The sequence below is a fragment of the Orbicella faveolata genome, unplaced genomic scaffold (assembly GCF_042242905.1).
Source record: "Orbicella faveolata isolate gen_17 unplaced genomic scaffold, um_ofav_v1 contig_25, whole genome shotgun sequence".
NCBI lineage: Eukaryota > Metazoa > Cnidaria > Anthozoa > Scleractinia > Merulinidae > Orbicella > Orbicella faveolata.
Window position 1 is genome coordinate 7,000,001 of NW_028301553.1, and position 10,000 is coordinate 7,010,000.

The window sequence follows — 10,000 nt, forward strand, 5'->3', positions numbered from 1 at the left end:
TAGGCACTCTATCTGCTCTACTTTCTGGGAATCATAGTGAAAATTTCTCAGGGCTTCAACTAACGCAGCAGAAAACTCGTCCTGGCTAAAATCTCGCTCTGTCTCCGCCAGTTTGTTTTCTTCTAGCCAGGCCAACTTTTTGACCGGAAGTGAGGTTGAAATATGAAAGCCAATAAGAACGCAGCGTTTCATAAGTATTGTTTCTCGACCAATCAGAGAAAAAACCAGAATCTGGTTTTTTAACATATGATCCGACAAGTAAATGTATCATGCCCTCGTTCCTTACGTCTGAATATAAGGGAGGGAGGGTATGATTGCAGGTTAAGTTCAAACTGGAAGTAATCCCTCGCGCTAATGTGTAAATTTTTCAAAAACACATCATGTGGACAACGCTAGATATTAAAGAGTGCCGGAGAACACTTATCTTCTACAGCAGTTCTCCTTGACCGACAGCAAAGTTTTGTTAGTGCTGGGTAACACACCAACGGTTATCCCGGAGCAGCTCCTTTATAAAAATACAACACCGCCCAGATCCAGGAAAAACAATAGTAGAAGATCTTTTGAGAAAACACGCGCGCCAGAAATCAGCATGCACAGATTTGGACTTAAGGAAAAAAAAAGAAAAGAAAAGAGGAACTGTGCCAAGATGTCGAGCATGTAGAAAGCTGCAAAATGAGGGAGAGTTAACAGTTACTGTTAAAGGGTTGTGCGTCCCGTACAGTCAATATTTTGTAACGGAAACTATGTTTTATTTTTGCTCGAGCGTGCCTTGTGTCAACAGCATACCCTCTTAGACCAATTTACACTCCCCCCCTCCCCCCACCACCCGTAATAATGTGGCTAACAAATTGTCAGTAACTGAATCCACGATAAATAAGTTAAAAGAGGATAGCTTACCAATAGAGTAGCCTCTTAACTCGAACTTGTTAACTCGAAACTTGGTTGCAATTAACCAAGTTACCTTTATTTGTCCAGTTTTTGAAACGTTAATCGGGCAAACACCAAGCAAGCCCACGAATCCACGACATTTCCATTTCGTTGGGTCGGCTTGTTTTCAAAGAAGCTTTCTCAGAAGGATTTTCATTCAACGTTTACGTTAAACACGACATGTGACTGTATTTTATAACTGAAAGGAAGGTCTTCTAAACCAAGGCAATTATTGCTAGATTTCAGCCGGGCTAATTATTTTGCACATCATTGGGTAGTTTAGTAATAAATACCTTGATTTATTGTCACTCATTTTTGTCTGATGAATAGTTCAGCCGATGGGACATCCTGGGAACGCTTGACCTTCATAGCAATGTTTTTGGTTTGTGAGAGAGCGTAAAGGGCTTTGGATAGAAAACACGTCTACGTACGCTAGGAAACCCTTAATTTTAACCGTTTCTACACCAGAGGGCGAGTTACAAGCATGACCCGCAAACTGTCCTATTAGTGCTCAAACGGGGCTATTGATAACCAATCACGTACCAGAATTTTGTTATAGTTTTCATTACACGGGAAATATCGAGAAAATCTGGTTTACGGATACGGCTTTCTTTCAGATACGAGTTGAACCAGCAAGGCGATGTCTTACTCAAAACATTCATTTCTAGTTTCTCAATATGATAAAAGTGTAGGAAGGCCGTGTTCAAGTTAAGATTAACTACCATTTGCTCGGACATAAAATACTAAAACACACAAAGCGAATTTTACTACGAAAATGTACTTAACTCACAACATCTTACTGCTTAAAGTGCCTATGAAGTAAAAAATAATTGCTGCTTATTTGAAAGGCTTTTCAAAGTAAAGAAGAATGGCGTTTCCCTTTTTGCAATATCTTTTTTCGTCCTAGAGATATTTACGTTTTTGTATTATGTAAATGAGGAAAGTGATGACGTCATAGGTGGTTCCACTTGAACAGTAAAACACTGAATCAAGAATACCTCTAGAAGTATTGGAGTGGTGTTCTTCAAACTTGGCACCACAAATGTGCATCACAAAAGAAACAGAATGAAACCTTCTGTGTTGTTGCCATGGCAACGCTTTTGGCTCCAGTCTCTTTCTGTGAAAAACCAAATATGCCAATTTGCAACCCTTCGAGAAGGGACAGAGGGTCTCGCTCGGAACACACATGATTCCCATATTGTCTTAACTCTCCCCATTAGATTGTTGGGAGTGAATGATCCTTGTTTAAGATGAAATCTGGTAATGTTAGTTTTAATTAAAACAGGACCAGCGGCATAACTGTTGTCATGGCAACGGCACAACGGGTGTCATTTTGTTTCTTTTGTGATTTACATTTCTGGTGCCAAGTTTAAAGAACACTGCTTTAATATTTCTAGAGATATTCTTGATTGAGTGTTGAACTGTTTTAGTGGAACCACCTATGACGTCATCACTTATAATACAAAAACGTGAATGTCTCTTAAATGAAAAAACATATGCCAAAAAGGAAAACACCATTCTTCTTTACTTTGAAAAGCCTTTCAAATCAGCAGCAATTATTTTTTACTTCATAGGCACTTTAAAAGTCCATTAACCGATATTTTCGAGCCGTTGCTAAGGAAAATTTATTCTCATATAACCTCATCATTTTTAGTTAGTTCAGAGTTATTTCATGTGTTTTAACTTTTTCATGATCAGTAACACTAGTAATGACGTCATCAGGCCACGCCCATGGTCATGTGACTAATGTTGAAAAAACGCAAAGGCTCCCAAGCAAATCACTTTATCGGGATTTTTTTCATTGATTTAATATTTTAATTTAAATCCTCATTACGCTATGCATAGATTTTTTCATTTTTGAAAGGTCAGATTTTGAGGGAATTTTAAAATATTAAAATATTCGTAATTTTCTGGAAAAACCATGATTTTGAAAAAGGAATGCATAGCTATCTTTCCAACGTTCGCTTTAATCGAAATCCGTCGAAAAAGGCTGGATTTAATGAAAAACCGCGTTTCCTTTAGCATTTAAAGAAACCGGAAGTGCGTCCGATATATATTGGAAGTTACCCAATCAGCGCGTGCGCAATTTACACTACCAGCGCACTTCGGTAAGATCAAACAAAGCCACACGGAGTTAGTTTTTCTCTTTCTATTGCTCTTGTTTTTCTGTCTTTTTCTTATTTTGTCTTTGCTTGTACTTTTTTTACTTTGCATTTTGTGAAACACAAAGAAAAACATCTAAAATGTAAGCGAATTTGCAACTTATTGAGTTGTTTTTATTTTCCGCGCTCAGGCTGACGTAAGTAACCCGAAGTGAAATTTCACTTCCTTAGCAACGCGCGCGAGCGCGCGCATAAATCGGTTAATGGGCCCTTAAGACACTGCCTTAGTTCACCCGCACCAATTTACCCGCGACCCGAGCTGTTCACCCGCGACCCGCGCTGATTAGACACTCCCAGAAATGTTACATAGAACAATATGAAATCAAGCGTAAGCTGCACAGTTATTATGAGTTTCGTGGAAACATATCATAGTCAGGGCCCCTGCTCATACCAGTCTAGTACTCGAAAAGCTGACCTGTTTAAACAAAGCTGACTTTACTCTATCTCTTCTGTTGAAGAAATCGTATACTTAATATTCATTTGTCGATCAAGTTCTGTCGATCAAGTTCAGTCGATCCCACGCGCCGAGTTAATATTTTGCTAAGCTTGCGATCTCGAGAACTCAAGACAAAATAGAGGGTCTGAGGACACACTAGATCAGTTACATAAAATATTCAATGCTTTTACAGCTTTGATCAAATCAAACTTTATATTCGAAACATTTTTATTATTATCACATTTCTGCTCTTTGGTTTGAGTCTAGTCGGATGCGACAAAAGCAAAAACATATTTATATAAAAACAATGCACGTTTTCAAACGCTCGGCAAATACCGAGTTCAGGAAGACTTGATTAGATCTGTAGTTGTTGCGATACTTTTAATTACAAGGTAACAACCGTCCAAACGTAGTGTAAATTGACATGTTATGAAAAACAACGGGAATATAAACAACAAACACATCAAGCTGAGCCAAAGTGATACGATATTCGTTTTAAAAGACCTCGTAATATTAGAAATTCACTTTAGTTCGTGTGAAATAAGTTATTTTTAAGCAGATTTAAACCTCTCTTTTCTCAATATATCAAGAATATTTTTATTTCATTGAGATGGACCAGCCCACACGTTTTCGCAGCCCGCCATAAGTACATGTTACCAAGGTGGTAGTATTTGCACCTTTCCGGTAATCTGTTTCATAGACTAAACCCATTCCTTCTTCATTTTACGTCTTTATTCTCCCTGTGAATGTCGGCTGGTTTTGGAAATTGAAATTTAAAGGTTATCCATCACAATTAAGAGCCAATTAAAAACTTATGTATAATGCGCATTTTCTGAAAATAAGTGAACCATTGTGACTCACAGAAATAACTTGTAACATGTAATGACGCTTGCTAAATATCTTACCCTTTATTAACAATGGCCGCATCCCGGGGGGGGGGGGGAGGGGAAGGTGATCCCAGAAAAATTGGGTGGGGGTGCGCGGTCCGCTTCCCAAAACCTTTGCCCTATTTATGACCAAAATCTGCGATATTCCCAGCCCTATTTATGACCTGACCAAAAATTCGAAACCCTATTTATGACCTAACCCTTAAATCAAAACCCTGTTTCGGACCTGCGTTATAATTTGTTCCCTAGTTCAGACCAATATTAAATAGCCGTAAACATAATTTGTGAAGGGCTTTTGTTGATTTTGTTTTCGATAATGATGAAAAAGTGGCTCATCGGGTAGAATGCCTATTGTTCTCGGGACATTTACTTGCAGTCGAATAAAAATTATAGGTCTGTAATATTAGCAGCGAAGCGTAAACAGGGACGCTCTGATTGGTCAAAGATCACGTACGCTTTCCTCCGAAGGGAATACTGCCTTAGCTCATTAACTTGTCAAGGCGGGGCTAAGAAACAAAGGCCTCGAAAGTTATTCTTTATTCTATTGTTTCCGATATCGCGTATTTCAAGCTGGCTATTTCAAGCGTTGGACTTGTAATGGATATTTGCATCCGATTTTTACCATAGGCCATTACATGTATCCGGGTTTTTCGTACCAACGTCTTTTCGTACCACCCATTTTCGTACCACCTACATACACGTTCGTACATGTTCGTACCACATAAACATACATTCCAAATAGCACAGATTTAGACTATCTGATAGTCTAAATGAGATTTTAGATGTATAGCATGGTTTTGGTGTGATTTCTTTACGTAAAGGATATCACAGAAGAAGTTCCGGAGAATAATTATCCACGGAATAACACTCTTATCTTCACGCGAGCGAATTATTCTGTGACAAAAACTCCGAAGATTGTTGTCACACAATAACTCGTTCGCCTCTTCGAAATTTTTCAGTAATTGGCGATGTTTCCCTTACTTTATTCGCCTTGAAATCCCCTAAAACTTTGCAAGGAACAAAAAGAATTGTTTCTTTGCTAAAGATCTGGTCTTGAAAGCCGAGCTTCTCAAAAATATCTGACTGATGACACCAGTCTTCACGCTGTTGTTGTCACATAATAACTCGCTGGCCTCTTTGAAGTTTTTCAGTAATTGGCGATGTTTACCTTACTTTATTCGCCTTGAAATCCCCTAAAACTTTGCAAGGATTAAAAAAAATTGTTTCTTTGCTAAAGATCTGGGCTTGAAAGCCGAGTTTCTCAAAAAAATCTGACCGATTGACACGAGTCTTCACGCTGTTGTTGACAATAACTTGCTCGCCTCTTTGAAGTTTTTCAGTAATTTGCGATGTTTACCTTACTTTATTCGCCTTGAAATCCCCTAAAACTTTGCTAGGAATAAAAATAATTGTTTCTTTGCTAAAGATCTGGGCTTGAAAGCCGAGTTTCTCAAAAAAATCTGACCGATTGACACGAGTCTTCACGCTGTTGTTGTCACACAATAACTCGCTGGCCTCTTTGAAGTTTTTCAGTAATTGGCGATGTTTACCTTACTTTATTCGCCTTGAAATCCCCTAAAACTTTGCTAGGAATAAAAATAATTGTTTCTTTGCTAAAGATCTGGGCTTGAAAGCCGAGTTTCTCAAAAAAATCTGACCGATTGACACGAGTCTTCACGCTGTTGTTGACAATAACTTGCTCGCCTCTTTGAAGTTTTTCAGTAATTTGCGATGTTTACCTTACTTTATTCGCCTTGAAATCCCCTAAAACTTTGCTAGGAATAAAAATAATTGTTTCTTTGCTAAAGATCTGGGCTTGAAAGCCGAGTTTCTCAAAAAAATCTGACCGATTGACACGAGTCTTCACGCTGTTGTTGTCACACAATAACTCGCTTGCCTCTTTGAAGTTTTTCAGTAATTGGCGATGTTTACCTTACTTTATTCGCCTTGAAATCCCCTAAAACTTTGCTAGGAATAAAAATAATTGTTTCTTTGCTAAAGATCTGGGCTTGAAAGCCGAGTTTCTCAAAAAAATCTGACCGATTGACACGAGTCTTCGCGCTGTTGTTGTCACACAATAACTCGCTGACCTCTTTGAAGTTTTTTTAAAGTAATTGGCGATGTTTACTTTAGTTTATTCGCCTTGAAATCCCCTAAAACTTTGATAGGAATAAAAATAATTGGTTCTTTCGTTTAAGCAAAACAACTGCGCGCTGGTCGGTTCCCGTGCTGTTCTCTTTGTCTGCGTATCACAAGCTTTTCGTTCGCCTTTCTTCCTTGAAGAGAAGACGTCTGCTACGCAGGATTACAAAAAATATTGTCTTACGCTATACATTGTCTACCTCTGTCCTCGCGCTTTATATGCCTTTGCATTTCTTTAGTAGGCCAAAGGTAAAATTCTCATTGGTTAGTCATGAGGGAGGCCGAAAAGCCTCCCGAAAATGTCGACTAAAATGTTAGTCAACATGTCCTTTGGGGTTCAAAGCTTCCAGAAGCTTTTTACCCCAAAGGGCATTTTGTCGCTTTAAAGGCGGTGGAGGTGGTGGTGGTCTCGCGAAGGTTGCTATTCTCTTCTATGAGGTGAGCCAAGACGTCTTTTGGTGATTCCGCGATCTCCTCCGGTTTCACTCCCAGCTTAATCCACGTCTCCGCTCGCATCTCTTTCCGTTTCGTCGTGCTTTTGACGTGTTGCGTCTTTCTCCAAAACCGCCTGATGCTTTCGGCCAACGCTTTTCCTACGCGCTCTCCAGCAGATTCTGTCAATCGATAGCCAAGAGGCAGAATACTTAATTGCAGAAGCGCAAACACTGTGTTCGGCTGTCCACAAACTTCTCTCCATCTCCAAAGAGCTTCGCCATTCAGTTGAAATTGAAATATGCCATTGCTTTCATTGACGAACGGAGGTACTATGTTGATCAGCAGGGGATGGATCGGGGTTTCGAAGAGCTCTGAAAAGAGCTCCCGATCACTTACGATTTCGCTTTCCATGTTCATTGAGCAACAGGTTTTCGAATGAATCAGCTGCGCCGACAGCATACTTTTGAAATTCGCGGTAATGAATATTTCAGTTACAGTCAAGTGGTTTTCTTGAATGGGTATTGTTTAGTTTTGACAGCCATTGTTATACAGACGTGTGCTTAAGACAATAGCTCTTCCATCGAAGACGCGCCATTTTCAAATGCAACTCCAACAAGAAGTTTTCAAACTCAAAAAGCTACAGGTTCCTGTGGACCGATTTTCAAATTTGAAACGGGTTTTGTTTCAGTAAAAAGCCATCTTTCATTTGCCGTGCGTGAAAATTAGGAAGGCCGGTTTAGATGGTCTGAAAATTGCTTCTGAAAACGGTCCCCATACAAAAAATGGCCAATTTTTGCCCATTTTCAAGAGCAAAAAGCTACTCCTTATACCTCATATATCAACTTACTTAACGGCTTAAGGTTACCGTATACCTTCAGGGGTGTCTCGCGTCCAAGCGATGTAGCGCGTCCGGTTTAAGCTGTAGATACCTAAGCCCCTATATCAAATTAAAGCTTATAGAGCTGGCTATCAAACCATACCAAAAATTTTGAAATAAAATGAATTGCCAATTTTTTCACGGTCACCAAATGCAAGCGTCCTAATCACCTTTTGGAAGCTACAAGTCAAAGCGAATTTTGTTTTTCGCCAATTTATTTTTTTCCTCGGTTTCAGGACAAAAAGCGCTAAAAAAGCGTGTCTGCGTTTTTCCATACTCAATTGTAGTAAAAAGTTACAGAACATTTTCGAAATAGGATTAAAAAAATGTGAAGTGATCGTACAAAAATCGCTCTCGGAGAAAAGATATTTCGAAATAAACGATTCGCAGACACGTTTTTGTTTTTTATATGTTAATCTAGCTACTGTCCAAATTTGAGAGCAAACAAACAAATTCCGTTTGAGTTGTAACTCTTTAAAATGTCTGCTTCAAGTGAAAAAATTTATCCGAGAAAACAGCGCTAAGAAAAATATCTTGCTTCGCAAACAAACTCCGCCCACAAACGCCTTCAACTGGGTTCTCAGATCACTGAGCCAATCAGCGCTTGGAAAATTTACCACCATTAACTCGCGGTGAAATTTACGCGTGAATCTGCAAAAAAACCTTGCGTTTCGCAATGCGCTCAAGGCGGAGAGATAATTTTTCTGCAGCTGGGTTTTTCTTGAAGCTGGTTTGGCAAAATGGGGAAGACGAAAAAGGATACGAACGCTAGAGTAGCTGGGCGACGAGAACAAACAAAAGAAAGCGCGGCAGAGCAAATGTGCATGGATAATATTACAATGGATCTCAATGAGTTGGACGATTCATCAGTATCGAACTCAACAAAAGAGTCACTGTAAACATTGCTGTTATCGCTGTCGAGTTCCCAAATTTTACACAACCTTTCTCTTCTCTTGACTCGGTCTTTTTGCCCGCTTGATACGTCCGTAGCTTCATCCGCGAGGCCAACTTTCGCTTCTTCACTCATTGATGTATTTTTATTCATTCTTCGCTCTTTAGAACTGGTAAACGGAGTTTTCCGTGGTGCATGTTTACTTATAACTTAATAGAATTACATCTAATACGAAAAATGCTTGGATTAACAATGCTGATTAACTGAATAGCCAGCCAATTCGTGGTATCCATATCGGTAATATTCCCGCGAAAGTAGTCTCGGTTGATTGCATACACGTTACAGCGCTGTCAATCAAGAAGGAACTTTTACTTCCGGCCATAACGTAAAACATCCATTTCTCCGCCAATATTAGGTTTTTTTCAATTTTGTTTTCAGAAATTAGAGATCACTCTTCGACCATTAGTTTGAACCAAAAATCCAAATTTGAAGAAAATTGCCGATCTGAAGGTATACTGTAACCTTAAATTGAAGATTCAACCTTCTTCTTCAAAAAGCCGCGCGTGAAAGTTGAAGTTTTAACTCCTGGAAACCAGAACAGTAAGTTTTATCAACGCTATTGGGCCAATTTGGACCCTTTCTTCTCTTAATCAGGGCATTTCACGACACGCAAACATTCAAATTTGCCGCTTCGCCGGTCATGAATAATTAATAATGTCCAGGCATTCTACCCGATGTCTTCTTAAAAACATACCCATATCAAGGCTAGAGTGCAAAAACCATACCCTATTTATGACCAAAATGGCCAAAATCAGCTAAAATCGATACCCTATTTATGACCAAAACAGCTGAAAAACCATTCCCTTTAGCGCCGCACATACCTATATAGCCCATATAAGGGAGTTACCCCCCCGGGAAGGAGGGGGCGCATCAGGCGAAATCGTACTGCATTCGTGAAAGACCGCAAATGTAAATACGTTATTTATTTAACGTAACGTTACAGTGGCATTACACCTGGTTTTGTAATTTGATATTGGATGAGAGATGGTCCAAAGAGAAATAATATAAATAGCCTGCGTAGCTTGGCGGTTTAAGCAATTTTTCTAAGCAATTTGAGTGCGAGCGCACAAAGCAGCGAAGCCGCGAGGAACGGATTGCCTGGATTACCCGCATTTTTTTATTGCCGCCCCCTATTTCATAATTTGACAACCCGATGACAGGTTTGGTGGTGAATCGTATTAA

General features: G+C 39.4%; 2 protein-coding genes and 1 pseudogene across 3 annotated transcripts in view; all 3 read right to left on the reverse strand.

Annotated features, from left to right (window-relative positions):
- The window catches only part of LOC149108767 (uncharacterized), a 48,812-nt pseudogene that overhangs the window by 32,950 nt on the left and 5,862 nt on the right, over positions 1–10,000 (reverse strand). The window lies entirely within an intron of this gene.
- Positions 6,314–8,155, reverse strand: LOC149108769 (uncharacterized). Its single transcript, XM_089293364.1, has one exon. It carries the CDS (start codon positions 7,446–7,448, stop codon positions 6,912–6,914), a length of 537 nt encoding a protein of 178 aa, XP_089149490.1. The 5' UTR covers positions 7,449–8,155; the 3' UTR covers positions 6,314–6,911.
- The window catches only part of LOC149108770 (uncharacterized), a 7,223-nt gene continuing 5,867 nt past the window's right edge, over positions 8,645–10,000 (reverse strand). The window contains exon 2 of the mRNA XM_089293357.1: positions 8,645–10,000. This exon is cut by the window's right edge and continues 4,077 nt beyond it. The gene's annotated coding sequence lies outside the window, so the exon portion shown is untranslated.

Bases quoted from the DNA above. Each gene is read 5' to 3' on its own strand.
- LOC149108769 (XM_089293364.1), bottom strand. From the start codon at position 7,448: ATGCTGTCGGCGCAGCTGATTCATTCGAAAACCTGTTGCTCAATGAAC.